General features: G+C 37.7%; 1 protein-coding gene across 1 annotated transcript in view; it reads right to left on the reverse strand.

The window, feature by feature from the left end:
• Window positions 1-1,031: 1,031 nt before the first annotated feature.
• The window catches only part of Adamts5 (ADAM metallopeptidase with thrombospondin type 1 motif 5), a 46,534-nt gene continuing 26,070 nt past the window's right edge, over window positions 1,032-21,495 (reverse strand). Inside the window, exons 4-8 of the mRNA XM_031364317.1 lie at window positions 15,723-16,006; window positions 14,317-14,500; window positions 13,824-13,999; window positions 11,697-11,872; window positions 1,032-8,038 (exon numbers count right to left, since the gene is read on the reverse strand). Of these exons, the coding sequence (XP_031220177.1) occupies window positions 7,471-8,038; window positions 11,697-11,872; window positions 13,824-13,999; window positions 14,317-14,500; window positions 15,723-16,006 (1,388 nt within the window). The 3' untranslated portion in view covers window positions 1,032-7,470. The remainder of the gene's footprint in view (window positions 8,039-11,696; window positions 11,873-13,823; window positions 14,000-14,316; window positions 14,501-15,722; window positions 16,007-21,495) is intronic.

A 21,495-nucleotide genomic window follows, 5' to 3' on the forward strand; every position in this document is an offset into this window, starting at 1 on the left:
ACTCACTGGAGAGCTATTAGCATTTGATAGCTGCTGGGAAGGGAAGAATCTGTTTGCTTTAATGATGGGGCACCCAGTATTTTGACCACACACCAGGTCAAGCCTCCCTCCTAAGACTAGCTAGGCAGCACAAACTGGACTCAATGGGAAAAGAGGGAAAAATATAGAGAAGATGAAATTTCAAAGTAGTGTTGGAAGGAACGGGAAAAGGCTGAGAGAGTATTTTTTTATTAGAGTTTTCTTTATTTACAACATCTCCTTTCCCAGGTTCCCCTCCAAAAAAGAAAAAAAGAAAAGAAAAGCAAAAAACAAAAACTAAAACAAACCCCTGTTCCCTCCCTCCTCCCCCTGCTCACTACCCTACCCCCTCCTGCTTACTGGCCCTGGCATTCCCCTACACTGGGGCATAGAACTTTCACAGAGTATTAATGGCAATTGTTGAAGGAAATGGGATTCAAATGCAGTGTATGAAATTTACAAAGAATTAATAAAACATTGGAAGAAATTTTTAGTATCATAATTCTAAAATACTGCTTGATATTAGAGGGAAGTTCAGTGTTTGTAATGTTCACATAGCATCAATGACTGCAGTTTTATAAAGAATCTGTTCACTGGAAAGTTAATTCATAAACTCTTATCAAATGTGTAGAGCCTCTAGTAAATTTCTCTTAAGAGCATAGGCTCTTAATTGTTTATAACTTATACTCCTTAAGGCTATACTTGTAGTAAATGTATAACTATAATCCAGTTATGATACCTGCTTATGTTTTAATACTTGGCAGACTTTAGGATATTATACTCTGACCAGAAGACATTAAAAGGCATTTTGTGCCAAAGAGCTGCTGTTTTAGCTAAGACAGGATATTGTCTGTGCTCAAGCAGATGATGAATGGCAGAAGAGACCAGGCTTTGTGCTGCAAGTGTTGTGAGACATTAAAACATAAAAGGACAGTAGTTTCTAGCTCCAAGCACATACAGTATGTGCTTTGACTTAGTTTACAATTTCTATTTATTATATACACTGAAAAGCATTTAGGTATACAGTTTAATTTCACACTGAAAAGTTTTTTGCTTTACAAAGTAGTATTCCTCAATGAAAAATAATTACAGTGTAGGTCAATTCAAGTGTTTTCCTGGAGGAAAAAAAAAAGGATTTAGTATAGGCTGTAGACTGAGATAGAGTACTACTCTAAACAGCCAATTCCAATTTGACGTTTGTCAAAGCTAAGGAGACATGTTCATCAAATCCTGTCTCACTTTTTCCAAGAGTTTTTTGGCCATTCAACTGCATCACATGCCTTCATTTTCAGAAAGTGGAGACATGTGAAGTCTCATTAATTTTTATTATCGGGGTAATATGTTTTCAGACTTCAAATGCCTGAGTTCTAGCTACTAAGGTTTCTTATTTGGCTTACGCATGGATACTAACAGAAGTTTAGCATTGCTGCCATTGCTTATGTCAAATGGGTTGTATTTCTGCCATTGACTTAGCTTCTTACGATATCTGATCTCAAAACTATGTATGTTTGCAACCAAGCAACTAACCAACCAACCAACCAACCAACCAATCAATCACTACTAAAATATAAGCAGTGTTTGCCAGTTCTTGACTGTAGCAGATGAACCAGCAATTTCCATGCCACATGTAAACGAACATTTCAGTATTGCCATGAAAAGACCATACATTTCTCAGTCAGAAGTCTAACCTTACAATTTTACACATTGGTGAGAACCCCTACTCTAATTACACTCTCTGTTTAGGCATTAATATTTCAAGGTAAATGTATTAGAAAGAGGTTGAGATCTAGGCACTAAATGTTGACTACAGCATGAAATACTGCAATGTTTAAGAAGAAAATCCACACAGAGAAGTTTCCGTGAATTGTTGACAACTTAAAAATTCAGAAACACCAAGACCAAGCTCTGACCTGTCTCCCTTCAAGTTTTGATGATCTCTTAAGTGTCCTCAGATATACCTTAGATTAGAATGGCACTTACGTATGCTGACTTCTCAAACTCTGGGGATTAAATTGTGCCTGGTTTTGACTAAAAGGATAAAGATCTTTTTAGCAAGTTAAAGAATCATGTGGAAACTATAGAACAAGTCAGTAATGCTATGTTTGACAGTCATTGCTAAAGATGCCAGCACCTCTGTTACAATAATGGTTTTTCACTGCATTAGGCAAAGAAAAATGGAGTTCAAAACCAGTGTATTCTGAGCACGGGTGTCCTTGAAGTTCTGAGTGACTGGGGTGTTACCTGACAGGGGGTGGGTCAGATGGGATAGTGCTTATTTTTTTCTTTTAACCTGTGTAGTCCACACATGCTGGTTAGTAGAGCCAAAAGGTAGGGACTAATAGGCTTTTACTCTCTTGGTGACACAAGTATACACCAGATAAGACCAGACTAAGAGCAGGTAAATGCAGATTTTTTTAGATACACTCCCAGGCAGGTTCACTGTGTTCACTCATTCCAAAGAACAGGGCCAGGGAAGTTGGGCACCTGGGCTAAGGCAAGGGGGTTTTATATATCTTCGTCAAGGGATGATCACATGTAAGCCAGGATCTGGGACTGTACCCACATATGGTCAAAAGATGAGCCCTTGGGAAGGCACTCTTGAATGGGTTGCCAGAACTGAGAAGGCCACGGGTGACAACTTGTAAGCCAGGAGATTTCTCCTTGTGGGTGGGGTTGATGGAAGAAGGGAAGGAAGAATTTTTTTAGCAGTGCAAGGGCTAGCAGGGGTTCCAACCTAACAAGGACCAGAGAGCAACCATATACAAAAGATGCTGATATATTAAGAAATCACAATTAACTGTGTGAATTAATGTTAAATCAAAGTCCTATTCTCTCTGCACATATATAAATGACATATAATATCCCCCCATAATACCTGCATGAGACATATCCATACCAATAATTTATTAGGTGTATATATCTCTTTTAGCTGATTTTTATGCCTGTGCATTAACTTAATAATGAATGGACCTCTATTGCAATATGTCTTCATTGTTTGATTGAATAGAATTATTGGCTTGATTTTAAATTGATATGTTTTGTGGTGATATGATTAAATAAGCCGTGCCTATATTTTGCATTAATAAGGGTTTATTACCACATTATTACCAAGCTATTCAGTTAGGCTGATCTACTTGTTTGATTCTCTATCAAAGAGGCTGTTGGTCAATGAGAATAATAATAACAAAACTATACAAGTGCCTTTTCTGTGTATTTCAATGATTAAAACCCCTTTAATATGATTTTGCATCTGTTTGAATGACTTATCTTGTTCTTGTGTTTATTTCTTTTATTTTGTAGCCATGACACAATAAAAAATGTAATGCATTTGTACAGCCTCATGTCTCACTGTAAATAGATGAGTGGTATTAACACATTATGGCCATGCTGTTTTGCAGGGTTTTCAACTCAGAGTAGAATTAAGTATTGTATTCATCGAATTTCTAACAATGAGCTACAATCATCGTGCCCACCTTGGACTTCTGAGCCTGCCTATGTCCCTCGCTGGTTGCACTGACTGACCTTGTTAATTTGCTAACAAGGAAGCTATTAATGGAGGAACATCAGAGCTAGAGATTGACCCAGTGAATTGTACAGTGGCCAAGAGAGCTTGACTTTCTTTCTAGAACTGGAATGTACAATTCCAGTCACAAATGAGCTGTTGCTACAAGAATTGCTCCTGCTTGTCCCATGTCCTATCTCTCTGGTCTGACAGTAATAGTAAAAAGTTGTATTCTGTTACATACATCGACACCCATAGACAAGATTATGACTTGTGTTATCAGAAATATACAAATCTACTTTTGTTTGAGGACATCTGTAGACTCTCCACAGACAGCAGAGGCTCAGACACTGTATTTGTGGGGAGCTGTTTCTAAAGCTGTAAGACTTTGTATTTATCATTCTTTAATCACTTAGAAGTGACGTGTTATAACATCCATATAATAAATTAACATCTCCTTGTATATATTTACCAGTGATGTGACCGAAATGTATTCTATTTCTTATCCCCAAGTAGTGATCTGCTACATCTCCCAGACTGCTCCTAAATTTACAGTCTCCCTCCCTCGGCCTCCTGTTTGCTATGCCTGTTTCAAACCCTATTCTCCATTGTCTCTTAGCTTCTGTGGGATGCTCCTAAGGTTTATATATCCTCTAGTTAAAAACTTGCAACTTGCTTGATTAAGTACAGATTTTTAAAACTCATGATCTAAAAAAGCCAATGCTATTGGTAGTTAAATGACCTATTAACATAGTGATTAGGAAGGAGCATTGCTAGCAATGGAAGTTTAAAATTTAAGAGAGTGGCAGACTAAAAATACACGAGGAATATACACACATACACCTGTTCCACACAGAAAGCCTTCTGTAAAAAAGAAATACAAAGCCACCAGTGCTGTATCTTATATAAACTCACAAAGTGCACTTTATACACAAACAAGAAGCATAAATTAAGAATTGGACAACAGCAAAACATTTTAAATATAGAAGACTTTGCACATAATTTTTGTTAAATAAGAATAAATAATTTCATCACAGAAATTCACATGGCAGTTGCAAAAACAATAAATTACTTAGTTTTCAGTGCTGCAACTTGTTATTTTGTTTGCTTTGTGATTCATCCCTCAGTTGTTAGTTTCAAACTGTTTCCACAGGAAGGCAATAGACATTGGGTCCTCTAAATACATTATAACAATGTTCTTATACTTTCAAGCAATAAGGAGGGTCTTAAGACGACGTCTGCTGTTCTGAAAGATCAAGGTACTGTTTCATTGGGAGCTCTTTTGCACTAACTGACACACACTCTGAAATGATATTTTTATGCAAGTGAGTTTAGATCTTTTGGAACCTGAGCATAACCTTTTTCTGTTTTCCCACCTTTACTCACCATCTGAAATCCAAGATCTTTAAAGATTCAAGACACACAAACACAGAACAGAATCTAACTGAATGAATTGGAATTTAATGTAGGTTTCTCCCCACACACTCATTACTCTTTACCTCTGTGACACTTCACTTTTCTGAATCTCAGTTTGCTTTGTCTCTTTCCTTAGATTCCTCTGTCAATGTATGATAGTCATTTTAAAGTGAAAAAAAAATCCCTCTGGACATAGATTAGTGGTTTATCTGCTATCCTCCTTAGGATGATTTCAGTGTGAAGTAAAAAACTCCACTATAGGGAAAAGGAACTCAGCGAAAATCTTATTAAAAACCTATGGTGATCATAGAGGGAAGCAGAGCAAGAGATAGTCACATTTATTTTTCATTTCTTTTCTTTTAATACTACCACAATAAAAACAAAATAAGATTTTTTTTCAAATTAGAATTACTTGGTTTATATTGTTTTTGAAATTTGAGAAATTGGCATTACACTATTTATTCTCTCTGCACACTTAAATAACCAATGTGGGATATAATCTTTTGTTTTATGACCAATTTGACTAGATTAATTCCCTGCTCTATATTTAGAGACCAGCACCCAAAAGAGGCTACGAGTTTTGTATAGTCTGAATTTCTTGATGTGAAAAGACCAGGCTCTGAGAATGTAATGAATAGTGACTAGTTTGGAGGGGCATTGGTCTGTTTCAGAAAATAATCTCGTAGAACACATAAACAAACAAACAAACATAAGTAAGATTTTTCATCTTTTTTTCTGGTCCACTGAAACCAATGTGATATGGAGTCATCAATTACATAATTATTTATATTAAAATATCCTATAATAAAAATAAACACTCATACATTTAGTGGAATTCCAGAGAGGATTTCTCAAAATCCTTATATGCAAATATTTAACAGTAGGCACATTTGGTAGAATTTGCATAAAACAATTTACTTTGCAGGTTTTTTTTTTAAAGAAAAAAGAAATGCCAATGGAATAAAAATACCTCATATTACTTGAATTATCAGAGGGGGTCTTGCAGTGTGTACTTTAAAGGAGATTTTCTGTTTATGATAATTATTAAGCATGTGCAGCCTTCTTGTACAGGTAAAAGACTTCTTAAAAAAACTTATATTTCATCACTTACAAACTCACTGGTGCAGACAAATGCTTTCTGATAACGAAAATTCTCCAATACAGCAGGTATGTACTTATACTTTGTGAATTATGAGACAGTTGCCTATGGTGTGGAAGCAGTCTTTTAAGTGCTAACTAGTTTGGTTTCTTGAATTAGTTGAACTGATCTGATTGCTTGTTCAAGATGAGGCTAAATATGAAATGATTTTAATATTACTGTTACACCCAGTCAATACGGAACCACGTCTTCCAACCCTCAGGAAAAACAAACAAGCAAACACAAACACATTTTAAAAACACTGGCTGAGCAGAGGCAAGCCATTACTGAAGGTGCTGGATGTGAGAGACAGCTTGGCATTGTGTGTTCTGTATGATTGACTACTATACATTGTGAGATATGAGCTGGGAGCCGTAGAAAATGAAGCAGTTGTGAAAATATAAATTGAAAACACAGTGACATATTTGTTTTTTTTTTTAAATTCTAATACAAGCAAGCTAATTTTTAGACCCTTGGATATTGATCACATATACACAGGAAAGCACAATTTCTACACCCAAATGATACAATAACTTGGCTGGCTGCCTGAAAGAAAAATACAGACCATCAAAATTTAGAGTACATGGAGCTGAATATGTGTTTAAATGATCAGACACACACAAATCCTTTCCCTTTTTAGAACTTCACAGAAGGTGCTTGCTGTCAAAATGGTTTCTATTTTTTTTTTAAACTAAAATGTTATTTCCTGCAGACCAACAATATACAAAGTCTTACTTAACAGCAGCAAGTTTTTAATTTCCAGTAAATCTTCCACAGCTCTTTCTGGAAACTAGTAGTCGAAATAGCTGTAGATCTACTTTGGTCAAATATTTTGTTATAGCTATATATATATATATATATATACATATATATATATATACGGATATATACATATATCCGTATATACGGATGTACATATATATATATACATATATATATGTACATATATATATATACCTATGTGTATATATTAATAGGACCAAGTTTATAAAGTGACATACCAAGGGTGGATGCATTTACAAACAGTAAAAATAAGTTGTGTGTTATGGCTGAACACGATCACGATGCCTTTGAAGACATTCTATAAGAGGTAGGTGACAAGACTTCTCTGCCATCTTCAAATGTCCCCAATTCTACATTCATCATTGTGTGTCTCCTTTGTGTTGGCCCAGGGCTGTTCCATAGCTCCCACGTTTTCTCTATTCCAAGATCACTATCCTTACACCAAATAGAGTAAATCTTTTGGTGGTAGAGAGCAGATTCTGCCCATAATTCGACTCATGGTGACAGTGACAGGAAGGCCTGTCTTTCTGTGCTTTCGGTAGGCCTTGCCTTCACCACAGCTGTATCTGCGATGATCCTCCTGTTATTTTTGTGTGTTAGACTAAACCACAGGCTAGCATTTCTTCAGCAAACATTGCTTAAATGCAGAAGGCCTCTGAGAGAGAATGCATCCCTTAGCTAATTTCCGGTTTCCATCCTGGCACTGCACGGTCCTGGTGTGCCAGCCTGTGTCACAGGTCCTAGAGCAGGCCAGCCATGGGCCTGTCACCCACTGCAGCTGCGGAGCGTGCGGTCCCACTTTGTTACTGCTATGGCTGATGACTGAGTTCACTTTTTGAGTGGACTTCTTGGGAACAAAAAAGCTGTAACGGACGTCTAATGCTTTAGTAGGGTCTGTTGCAAGGATCTGCACGATCAGGATTTCTTTTGTGGCTGAATAGCCCATCCCGTGTAAAAAATCATCTCTGTGGCTCCACCCACTGTAATTCATGACGGTACCATTGATGTCGATGATAGTCTCTGAAGTGGAGATCATGTACTTGCCATTGATAAGGTACTCGCCAGTTTTCTTCTTTAGGGCTAAATAAGCAGTGAATCTAGTCTGGTCTTTGGCTTTGAACTGTCGGACTTTGATGTGGGTTGCTCCTTCAGGGATCCTCACAACGTCAGTATAACCCTTGCTGCAGGCAGGGATATCCACGTGAAAGGTTTGGAAAAGAAGGGGGCAGTGAGATAGAATTAGGATATGGCTATACGTGTATAAACAAATAGAATTTTTCTAAAAGTTTTCCCTTATCTTAATGTATTTAAGAGCTTCAGTTTAAATTGGCTTTAAATTTTTTCATAGGATAAAATAAAATTGCCATACGATATAACATTTTATAGGTTTCTGTTGAGATATTGAAAATTAGAATGATGCTAGCAACCCTTGCTTATTTTAAAAATGGGTTTAGAGATTCACATTTACACAGATATTTTATGTTCTTAAACACAGGCACAAGGTAGGCTATTTGGGAATATAAGCAGCCAAGTCTGCCTCAGTTACTTTCATGGAAATACCTAGTGTTTTTAAATTCTGATATTGGACTCACTAGCAAATATTTTATTAAGCCCTAATTCTGTGTGCAGAGTCTGGCAAACCTTTGTCTTTCAAGGTGGGGCTGTGGGACTGTTCTGAGAGTTCTTTATATGGCTCCAGTATGCAGACTTCTTGAAAAGACTAGGTTTCATTGCTCACTGCACTGGTGTTAGAACAAACTGAGGCTCTGCTTCTGGAAGCCTTACTAGATTTTCTGGGGGTGAGAAGTTAAATGAAAGGCAAAATTTTGTCACTAGATTATATGTACTTACTATGATTCTAAGAAAAAATGATTTTAAGACTTCATGTTTTTTTGAATGTTTTCTTTTCACCCAACAATAGGATAAATTGATTGAAGAGTTTTATTGGGAAAGACCATAAACCGGTCTCGAAAGATGCATCATCTGCTCAGGAGGAACAAATGTCTCTAACGGCCACAACCCTGTTGAACTCTAGCACAAATGCTAATTAAGTATTGGGACACTATACCAACAAGAAGGGCTCATCTTTTGCCAAAATATTTGCTTCTATAAGTGGCTAGGATAAAGCTTAAAGATATACTATTAGTTAATATGTCCTCAAATGTTTCTCAGTTATTTAAACAGAAGTAGCTTTGCATGTACAGATTGAATGACTGTTGTGAGATTAAATTGGGTAATTTCTAATTCTTCTTAGGTCCAAGATTATATGTTAAAAATCTAAGTTCACGACTCCTGACTTGGACAGGATCCTTATTCTCAAAGGAAGTCCTGTCTGAACTTTAGTGTCTGTCCCACATGTGTCCAAACCTCAGGGTCACCGGGAGAGCAGTGTGCCTTGAGGTCCTGCTGATTCTGTCTATCTGGCTTCATTGTCTTTATTGTTGTAATATTTATTTATGATAAGACCTTGTTCCCTCAATTTCACGTTAGTTTCTAAAACTGATAGATGACACACAATCCTACAAGGGCTTAAAGGTCGGAATGACTGTTGGAGGTGATGTCACATTTTACACAAAAGAATAGAAAGTAAGAATACAGTAAAAATCTTATATTTTTGGTTGTGAGCCTAGCCTTTAACAGCTGAGCCATCTCTCCAGCCCGGTAAAAATCTTTAAATGAGTATACCACAGAGCTCGGCATCATCAGTGCTGGGTTTAAAAGCCAGGACCATGGTCTAAATTTAACTGTTATGAAATATGACAAATGCTGGAAGGGATTTCATGCTTTCTTCCTCACCGCATATGGCTTCAAGAGCTCACATAGTTACAAATTCAGAAAATTTAAGTGTTGCACTTAGCCCTTTGCAAAGTAGTTTTCAATTTCATGTAGAGGAGCACACAGGGTAAGATTGATGAGGTGTTACCTTAAGCATTAAATTGCTCTTTGTAAGCCATATTCTATCTCTTTATATCACTTTTCCTTCCTATTTCTCTCCCACTCACTCTTCCTTTTCCACATTTCCCTCCTTTTCTGTCTGCCCTCTTTCCACCTCTCTCCTTTCCATTCTTATATCACAAAAATGTCCCCCACACCCATGACCTCAGGTATAGCTTCTGTTCTGTTTTGGCATTTACCCCTATGGTAAATTAGATAAGTCTTAAATGTTCAAGTTTTAGCTTCCTCATTTGTAAAACAGAAGTTTGAGGTGCTAGTCTGTAAGCTGTCTTGCACATTTCAGATATAGAAAGATATAAAATATAACTGACTTTTCAGAGTTGGTATGATGCTACATTATGTTCAAATGGTTCTAATGTCAATATTTATGAAGATTAATAGTACATATCTACCATCAGAATAGTTCTTTAGATTTTAAAATCATATGAGACATAATTTTAAGGTTTTCAAACTAGTTTAGCACAAATTGTTGACAATTTGAAGAAAACAAAGAAGCTACGTGAGCATGCAGCCACACTCCACCTATACACTCAGCATGGGAGAAGTCTACCAGACCCTTTAGTTAAATCAGGCATCCTTCATTTAGTGTTGCATTTGATTCCAGAAACTATAATTTATGGTCTCATGTGTTTTAAAGCAAAAAGTATGGAAATAGTAGTTTGTCCTTATGAAGTGGACAGAAACCAGATCATTCCCTGTAAAATGGGATTGTTGTCACAGCGCCTCAATTAACTTACATTTTGCAGGGAGAAATGTTTTCTGAAGAAAAACACACTGCTCGTGAGAAATTGTTTGCTATAAAAATAGTAAAGAGAGCCAGGAGTGGCCTCTTACAGACAGAATTACAGCACAGGGGAAAGATGATGACCAGACATTCAAGGGTTCAAGATTTCCCTGTTCTGCATACCAAGATCATGTATCAAAACAAAAACAGAAAACCAAAACCAAACAAACAAAAAAACAAAAACAGAACAAAACAAAAAACTCAGCAGAAATTCCCCAAAACAAAAACAAACAAACAAACAAACCAGTTAAGCAACCAAACATCCCAGTGGAAGCAATGGAAAAAGGGAGAAGGAAGGAAACGTGAAGTGAGGAGGGATTATAACGTTGTGCAGTGGAAGCTGGAAGACTGGGTGTGAGTATGACAAAAACACATTGTATATATGTATGAAATATTCATAGAATAAATTAAAAATATCCTGAAAGGAACAGAAGAAGGATGGCTCAGTAGTTATGAGCAATGTGTATGCTCTCCCAGAGGACTACAGTTCCGTTCCCAGCCCCACATGGTAGCAGTTCCGTCCCAGCCCCACATGGTAGCTCACAACCAGAGGACTACAGTTCTGCTCCCAGCCCCACATGGTAGCAGTTCTGCTCCCAGCCCCACATGGTAGCTCCCAACTTTTCTATACCTCCAGTTCAAGGAGATCCGATGCCCTCTTTTGGCCTCCTCCAGCTGCAGGCAAACAAATGGTGTATAGATGTACAGGCAGACAAAACACCCATACACATTAAATAAAACTTAAAAATATTATAAAACCAAGCTAAGGCCAATCATGTGAGGCCTTAGGAAATGCAGCTTTGCTAGGTGCCATTTTAAAAAATAGTGCCCACCATTCATTTTTTGCTCTTTCATCCTAAATTCTCCCTCCATGATTGTTGTTATAGTTTATCTGCTTCCAGAGACATTTAAAGTTTCCATCAGCCACAGAGCCCTATTCAGCTCTTCTCCTCCACTGCTCCTATGCAGAATGCATTGCTAAACCAACATTAAACCTTCTCCTACAAAGAGATGAGGAGGAAACATGTCTCCTGTATCAGCTTTGCAGGAGTCTAAAACCTTGCTTAATTCACACAAGTGTTAAGGTGCTATCATGTTACCTTTTCTTATTGAAGGTTCCGATAATCTTTGTACAACTGGAGTTATCCCCTCCACATACTCCACACTTGTCATATTGTAGTTTTGAGCCGATGATGCCATCACATCCAGTTCTCACACACCTTCCTCGGACACACACAGAGTTGCTGTATGGCCTACACTCAGTCCCATCGGTAACCTGCATATGACAACGTTATCAGCAATAGGGATATGTGGGCTCAAGGATTTGATTCTTTTGCTTAAGTAGAAAGTCATAATTTGTGAACTTTGTTGTAATAAATTCTACACTGAAAATAAGGCAGTTAAGGATCACTGGTTTAGAACATATACTGCTCTTGTAGAAGACACAATTTCAGTTACTAGGAATCCTGAAAGTTGATTCATTACTATCTGTAACCCCAACTCCACAGGGCATCCAATGCCTTTGGCCTTCCCATGTACCTGCTTTCATGTGCACGTGCCAACATACATGCACACACACATACAAATTAAAAAAAATAAATCTTAAAAACTAATTCATCAAAAGCAATCAAACAGTTAGGTTCTAGAAGATTCTAGAATATGCATAATATATTTTTATTGGGAAGGTCTGGTTATATATTTTCTCTCTTAAACTTCTTGCCTAATATATCTGGTGACTCAAATTACTAATTTCCATTTTTGTATTCATAACACAGTGCCACTCTATCATCTTGTCTTTTTACATTGGTGAAAAGAAGTGTAAAGAAATTTTTAACTTCCTGGGAGACTATTGCTCCTGCAGAGATCTGAACATTAGAAAGCTTAAGGATACAAAGATTCTTTGTAGTGTAACTGTTAGTTTAGCAGCAAATTTGAAAATTTAGATGTATTTAAAAAGCTGTCATAGTTATTGTGTGTTAAATTTTAAGGCATCAAAGTAAAGTCATGGTCGTGCAGAAAACAGATCTTAGCAAGGGCTGTTTCTGGAAAGGTATGGAATAGAGTGAATACTTGGTTCTGAATTCAGGAAACAGGGTGTGTTGTTGTTTCAAAGCCATTTAAAACATGGCATGTAAGAAGCTGTGGTGTGCTCATGCCCATGCATATTCTTATCCATGTAAAAGCACTTTAAATTTGTTTGCATATGACATGTGGGTATGTGAGTTTGTGTGTTTATTTGTGAAGTAGAATGTCCCTCAAAGTGCCAATGATTCTCTTCCTAGTTGTAGTTTAAACTCTTTGTTTTTACTTTTGTGTAATATTTTAAGGAAAATGCATTACTTCATCACTAAAGAGATACAATGTACTGAAATATACATGAATTGGACAGTGCTTGATATTTCAGTGGTATATGATGTAGAGACATTGGTATACAGATACAGCTGAAGGATGATTTCAGAGGTGCTTTTAAACACGTCATATGATTAAAAGTTAGATAAATGGTGTTTTTAAATTGCTGCATCATATAGAAAATAATGAAAAATCCCTTTAGTATTTTAGAAAATGCTTATGTGTGAAAATTATGGCATAATAACATACATATCTCAAATGCAAGTGAGTAAAAGGACTTTGTTTCACCATGAAACTCTAAAGCTCAGATCAGATGCAATGGCCTTAAAACTTATGGTTAATCTGGCCAGCATGGTCACAAGATCAACCCTAGGGTCAAACTCCTCTGACTGGCAAGGTCACGAGATCGACCCCGGTACCGGTATCCCCAATAAACCTCATGTGATTGCAGCAAAAACAAAACAAAACAAATCAAAACAAAACAAAACAAAACAAAACTTATGGTTAAGATTGAACACAGAAATTCTTAAGTAAATAGCTGCAAAATAGAAATCTTTCTTCCCAATAGTCCTCTTACAGAATTTATCAGGAAAAATGCATATTCTTTTCTAGGTTATTTTGAAGCTGATATTCTATTTTCCCTGACAATGAACTACACTTTTCAAAATTCATTTTTAAACCTGATGCTGGTTCTTTAAAATGTTTTTAGACCATTGTGTAAACTTTGAAAATACAGAAATTACAGAGATCAAAACAAAACCTTCCCAACTCTTTTCTGAAAATAATGACTGTGTACATTCAGCATTTACAGAATTAATTTTATAGGTTAATTTCTGTCCTGAATGCTAACTGCTCCAGACACGGGAAGAGGTAGTTACCTTTGGAGAGAAGACCACATAGTATCCAGTACCCTTAGCTCTGCAGGTGAGCTTGCACACATCTGCTGGGAGGACACCTGCATATTTGGGAACCCATTCTACAAATGTTTTGACTCCTTTTGTATCCGACTGGTAGCCATTTTTGGCTTCACATTGCTCATGGCGAAAAGATTTACCTAGAAAACAAAGTGTTTGACATTCACACCTTGTTAAGTTTAGTGCAAAATGTTAATGATTTCTGTTTTTAGTAGCTCTTTATGCACTAGTATTTCAAGTGCCTTCATATAAACAGAATTGAAAACAGAAGTGTTATCACCCAGTCTCTTAAAGACTCTGTTGTCTGTGACAGTAAATTAAAAATCACCCCCCATATTTGTTAGTAACTCTATCTACCTTGAGATTAATGCTACTTTCCCAGACTTCATTGTTTATTTCTACAAAAATAGGGGTAATGCATGACATATGTGGTTACTGACACCTGAGCACAGCATACCATTAGGTGGGCAGGGTGTGACACTGCAGGAACGGTATATGGCCCTCTTCCCTGTACAGTAGCGGCCACTGTTTCGAGGCGCAGGGTTATTGCAATGGCGGTAGGCAAACTGTACTCCTCCCCCGCACGAGCGAGAACACTGACCCCAGGGGCCCCAGGACCCCCAATTTCCATGGCTTGATGTCTGAAATAAAAAGCAGAAGATATTTTAACTCTTTTTGGAAAATATCCCACATGCATATTACAGTCACTTGTGTAGATCATCCCAGGAGATCCATATGCAATTAAGACTTTGCAGCCCATTTCCAATGCTAAGCAGGTTATCTTTATTCAGGACCTCATTTCTAGCAGCACAGGATCTAAGGTGTTACCCTAATTAACAAGCACATGTCAAGGATTACATCCTGTTTTCCAGGCAGTGTATTTCCTGCCTTCCAATATTGACAAACTCTTGTTCATAAGCACAGATAATTGTTAACATTCTTTGTACTATCCTCTTGGACCAATAATGAAAAGTGCATCATGCTGAAACCTTTGTATGATGTTGGGCATTTACACTTCTTCCTTTCTATTTAATCCTCTGAGGTCTGTTTGTTGATGTCACACATTCTGTCTATGATAGACTCTGCCTCATACATGAATGCATTTGAGCTGGGCTCTGGTAAATTCCCAATTAGACGTGAGAGACAATGCAAGTCACCTTCAGCCTATGTGCTCAGACATTGTGCTTTCCATATGGCAAGACAAGCCAAGGTACCAAATTCTGGGCTTCTTTCTATGGAGACATTGCAGGAGGAAGCTGAGGGGCTATGTTAGGTGTGATAAGATGAGCTATTTTGACTAGGAAATATAAGCTTCCTGCACCTATGTCAGGGAATCTGACGCGACCCAGGCAATGTGAAGTGTCTTCTGCATTGTTAGCATATTCTTGGGGACAGCCTCTAGGGCACCATAGCTCTTAATATTCCCATGCACTTTCTGTTGGGAAAAAGTGACCATGTGGGTTCTTACAAAATATGAGCAAGGGCCATAGCACCTGCTCCACCACTGTCTCCTTACTGATCAGCGGACACGTTCTGATAACTTCAAGGACTTCTAAACTGAGCCTCCGAAAAAGCAACCCGGGGACTCCACGTTGAGTGCCCCCTCTCAGTTTATTTGAGAAATTTGTCAACCTGGATTGACTTGTGAAATCCTGGAATTTGCCGAGAGAAATCCCTGCTAGCTGCTTGGTTTCCTTTGGTTACAAGCAGTGCTGCGGATGGGAAACAAAGTTTGATAGATTATTGACAGACAAAATCTTTTAACTGGGAAATAAAGCCCTCTGATTGTAATGACCGTGCGTGCCTGGGAAAGCACTTCCTGTGCTGGGTCTCTAGGCTTGAGTTGACAAGAAAACCACTTACCGAATAATACTTTTTCTTAGTTTTGTCCACGCATTTGCCTTGCAGGCAGATTCTTCCCTTCCCACAGGGAGTGCCCTCCACGGCAGGCAGCTTCTTGGTCAGACACACCATTTGGCCTTGGCGCACCACAGCACACCACAGCCGCGCACAGACATCCATGCCAGGGCACACAGAGTACTCAGGTCCAAATGTCAAGTTGCACTGCTGGGTGGCATCATAGGTCTGTCCTGGGAGTTCCTCGGGACCCAGAATCTGCTTCCGTGGTAGGTCTAGCAAACAGTTACCTAAGAGAATAATCAAGTGTTAGAATCCACCTGGGTTTAGGTTTCAAATTGCTATAATCAGGGACCTAAAGAATAAAGTTTCAGGTTGTATGAATGCATGACGAACCTACAAGTCTGTAGAGTGGTCCCCTTGGGGATGCAGTGGGCAGGGCTGGCCATCTGTTTGGATTCTAGACTTCTCTTTGAGTGGGGCACTCTTGGACTGGCTGTAATAATAGATGTCAGGCTGCCAATGCTACTGTCCTGCATGACTATTTTGTAATAATTGTAATACATCACTGAGGGAATGTAGAGGGACTTGAAGGAACACTAATGGGGAGCTTCATAGTAACTGTCATTTACTGCTTTGAGCAAAAGCTCATTGATGACACCCCACTCGCCAGTGCCAGTTCACCTCTTCCTCATGTGCCCATAGTCTGTCTCCTAGTCACCAAGACTTAATGACATCCAAGATCATTACTGAATTTTGCACTCATTGAATGAGCACTTACTGAATGTCTAGAATGCTCGAGTAACATATAAGTTGTCAAGAATAAAAAAAAATGGGGTGTACCCTGTTCTACTCCTTCATATCTCTCTAAAGTGAAAGAGAGACTAAGTATTTCTCACAGGCTGTTAAATTTGCAATAAAAGGCTTTCAAGATCTCTAGAATAAAGTAGTAATAAAATGTAAGAATCTTTTGGTAACTTGGACCAGAGAAGTTCTAATGTATTATTTACTTTTGTATTTCTGTCTGTGAGCTTGAGTATCTAGAATGGCAGCCAAAAGCAGTTGAAGTCTTACTGTATTGCATGGGTGGAGGGGGTAGGATGCTATAGGGAATTCACAAAAGCTGGAACTTCTTTTTATTCAAAATGTTTCCCTAAGAAGCCAGACTTGGTGAGCTGAAATCATTTTCTTTACTGTATATGCTCTCATGGAAGCCCATTGGCTTCTGTGCTTTTACTTATTCTTTTTTCACTTGATTATACAATTATTACAACAAATATAATAGCAATAACAACTAACACTTGTTATACATTCATGGTCCTTTTCATATATTACATATATTTAATTCACATGAAAATCCCAGGAGGTTGACTTTTTTAATTCATCTTAAAGATAAACCAAGAAATATCAATTGTCATTGTCCTACCCAATGTTCCGTAGTTATAAGGGCTTTGGGCTCAGGAGCTGCATACCATTTTTGTCTCTGTCAGACCTATAGAAAGATGTCTTATTTTCTTTCTGAGGGGCTGACACATGTACAAATCCTTTAAGTGACAGATATTGGGCTTAATGCAAGAAACAGCTGCTCTAAAGTCTAATCCTGGTGAAATGCCACATGTTTGTGTGCTCTTAGCTGAGTTAGTTAACCTCTCCCTAATTCATTCATGGAATGTATGAGAGGCTTATATTTTTACTATGCATTGTAAAGATAGAATTAGCTTTGACAAATTAGAGACAGGACAGAAATAGACAAAACAATAATAATTGCTTCTATGTTCGACTGAACCGAAAAACCATTTAGATATGTCTGTCAATGCCTTTTGTCTAACAAAAATTCTTCCACATTCAAATCCTTGCTCTGAGAAAACTACCTCTTCAGCATGTTTGGAGTGTACTTACTGCAAACATTTTTACAACTGTACAATTAAGTTGCCACAAAGAGAACGCATACACCTATCTGTGCACTTGTGATAGAGGCTTTATATGAAAATGAAGAAATAGCAAATTTCCATTTAACTGAGCCAGAGTGTTTGAAGAGGGTAAAGCTTCTTAAGGGCAGCCAGAAAAAGCATTAAAAATGAGAATCTCGCCAAAGTGAACTTGGGGAGAAAAACATCAAGTTAAAGAAAAACATTAACATCAAGTCAATAGGAAAGAATGATAGTAAAACCTCACTAAACGTTCTTTATGGGACAGAGGAAGAGCTTTGGAACTCTGGGGAAAAATGTTATCTTCATTGCTGCATGAACTGGCTGCTGTGCAAACCAGAGCAGCCTTAGCAGATTGATGATGTTAGGAAGTTGTCAACCAATCTCAAAGTCAGTGAGACTGCTCTCCAGGTCCTCAAAACTGCTGTTACAACATTTTGTTTTGTTTTGTTTTTCTTCCCCTAAAATGTATAGACCATAGACTTCCTATCAAGGTATCAGCTGGGAAGCCTCCCACTGGGACTCACCCTACTTTATAGGAGACAAGGATTGCCGAGGAATGTAGAATGCAGGCAGTTTGGAACCAGTCTCTGATAAGGATACTTCAAGATGAAATGCGTCTTTACAAAACTTAACTCAGTGCAGTTAAAATAACATTCTCTATAGAAGTCACATGGAAATGACATTTTCTTGTTGAAAATAAAGCAATTTTCTTCAAATAGTTGAGATTAACTTATTGCTACTTTTTTAAAATAACGATTGGTCTCTGCATTCATTTCTGCTTACTCTGTAGCATGTGCTTTAGTGACTTTGTTTTTATATGTAATGATTTCCTCTTGTAACAAAATAGTACAGACATCTCTACCACATAGAAGCCTTATGCTGGGAAATGACAAAAATCATTACAGTGCCTGGCTATGAAATTCACTGTACACAGTATTTAAAAATGATGTAGTAATGGATTAGCCGATCTATGTCTTCCACTTTGAAAAGCACATATGGTTTGGAGGAAGACTGAAATGAGAAAATGACTATTCTTTCAGCATTTAAATTTCTTTGCCTTTATTGGAATCCAACCAACTGTTGACTTTTTCTTTATCTGACCTATTCTTACTTTTAGTTATTTCATATTTAAAATGTTTCCATTAGCTTGAAATTCTACCTGGCTCTTGTTCTATTCTAGCCTGCCACCCTGGGCCTTCCTCCCCTCCTCCCTCTGTCCCCCTTCCTCCTTCCTTTCTTCCTTTGGTGCATATAAGACAGATACTTACAAGGGAAGTTGGCAGGCACATATACACATGACATACATTTTTTCCCATGAATATAAAGTTAAAAATCTGAAATAAGGCCAACAACTAAGACCCCCAAAAGAATCATTTGAAATGGGCGGATGAAAGAATACGGTTCTTTTCCCTAGGTCTCTGCACCCTACCAGTAAATGATGGAAGCTTGCCTCCAGAAAATAAAACCTAAAAGGCTCAGGTATCTCAGGTTGTTCTTTTTCTTGACGGTAAGTAGGAATTATAGGACTAATGTTTAATTTTACCTTATTCTCTTTTTAGCACCATAGTTGTTTTTCTTCCTTTTCCTCTCTCTCAGCTTTCAGGCATAAGACTGAGCCTTGACCCAAATACCCATAGCTTGGAAACACCCAAGGAATGATCCTGAAGAAGCAGCTGAACCTCACACAGTTTTTGCTGTCCTCATTTTGTTTCTAGCTTCACATTTATGGCTTTATTTGGGGCTTTTGGATGGATATCTATCATTAGTAGTGAGATGTACACTTTCCCATTCTTTGAGAAGTCGTTTTGGGTCTAGTGATAAAGGAAAACGAACACTGCCAAAGGAACAGAGGATGCTGATTAATTCATTCTAGGAGTCTGCAGCGGAGGGAACATTATATACTCATCATTGTTTATAACAGTAAGTTAAGCTTTAAATCATAGCTCTTTATGGCCTTAGAGTAGGTGTTATCTGTTCATATTTTCAAAAAGCACACTTATTTTGGAAAAATCAAGATATGAGTATAAAAGACTTCAGTTTCTTAATATTACCTTAAAATCTGGCTTTCTATCTACACCTACTGTTGGCAGTTGACAAAGAGTCCAGATATATAGCTTTCCACTAGTATTCTCTGTCCAAAGTTCTGTGCTTGCTGAGTGGCTGTGTACCCTTAGTTCTTTAAATAAGCAGTAAGATAATTTCCATATGTTTCTCGTATTAGCTCAGCTTGCTGGTGCTCTTGAGTTGTACCCACTTGGTCCTTCTCATGAGCTGGCAGAGGACTTCCAGATGCAGCAAGTAAAGCTATCTCCCTACACCTCAGTGAAGGTTAGAAAGCCTTTGGTGAAGGAAATTCAATAACCTGCCTCCTTTGCACAATTTCTCTGCTCGTGCTTACCCTCAATTCAGAGGCTTGCCTTCCCAGCCAGCTAACTTGTTCAAACACTGCAACATTAATGCAAAGCCCTTGGCCAGGGGTGGGGGAGTCCCACAAGGCATGGCTACCCCTGTTCTGAATCACAAGTCTCCAGATACAGTTACTTAAGAGTATGCACTTTGGCTTCCCAGCCATATCCGAACCACTGCACATTTCTCCTTGGACTTAAATCAGGAAACACTCAGTACTAATGAATTCAAATCTGGCAGTGGTAGAGTGCTACAAATGTCCATCTACTTATGGCTAATAATTTAAAAAATATATCAAATGCTTTGAGTTTAATTCTACTCTAACTTCTCTTTGCTTTAAGACTTCTGGAGGAGCAACTAGGAAAGAGATGATATCATACTAAATGTGTTTCCAGATCATGTGCTCTTTAGGCACCAACAAAATACTGGACATGTTTTGTGACAATACTTACCGAAACAGGGAATGCTTTTCTGCCTTTTTCTGAGTATCTCAATGTAACTTTCCTAAGTAAATTTCCTGAAAGCCCTTCTTCTCTGTAAAAATCACTGTATCTGGCCAGTGTCTACAGGTCTCTCTAGGAATGACATTAGCAAGACAGGTAGATGTAACATTGTTGATATTTAGAAAAATGGTACCAGGCTACTACATGGTTTTGTGTGTGTGTTTTGTTCTTGTTTCCGTTTTGGTTTGGTTTTTGGTTTTAGGTGGGCAGTTTCCTGATTTTGTTACTTCCTTATTGTCAAATCAACTCAGGTGTTACCATTGGCCACATCATTGGCTTCCTATGGAAAAAAAAAGTTAAAAAGCAAAAACAAAAACAAACGAACAAACAAAAAGTACCTGGCAGTGGTGGCACAAGTGGATTTCTGAGTTCAAGGCCAGCCTGGTCTACAGAGTGAGTTCCAGGACAGCCAGGACTACACAGAGAAACCCTGTCTCAGAAAAAAAAAAAAGAACAAACAAACAACAACAACAAAACAAAATAAAACAAATAAAAAGCATGTTAAATGATGGTGTGATGAAATCTGTTGGTTTTGAACAAACGTGTGCCTATGTGCTTGTTTTTATATCATTTTAGGCTTGGGGTTTTTCCTTGATTCTCTATATTTGTAATTCATATGTTAGCATCCCAATCATAAAAGGGGGGGTGCTTGCCAGTTCTTGTTACCATAGTGAGACTAAACTGTCTTGTTGATATTTTTAAATCAAAATTACCAGGCTATTAATTTTTTGAACTCTCATTTAAATAGCAAAGCTTAGAGTGCCACTACTAGAATAAAATATCTCTGTGTGATCTCTTAACAGGATCAATGGCTTGGCTCTTGGTGCACACCACCTTTCCTTATGCTGAAGTTACTTTCACTATTAGAAGTGATTAAAAACATACAATTTTTCTTTCTTAGTTAAAGTGAAAGACTACCTAACATATATCAACATATTC

Source organism: Mastomys coucha, unplaced genomic scaffold (genome assembly GCF_008632895.1).
Source record: "Mastomys coucha isolate ucsf_1 unplaced genomic scaffold, UCSF_Mcou_1 pScaffold12, whole genome shotgun sequence".
Taxonomy (NCBI): domain Eukaryota; kingdom Metazoa; phylum Chordata; class Mammalia; order Rodentia; family Muridae; genus Mastomys; species Mastomys coucha.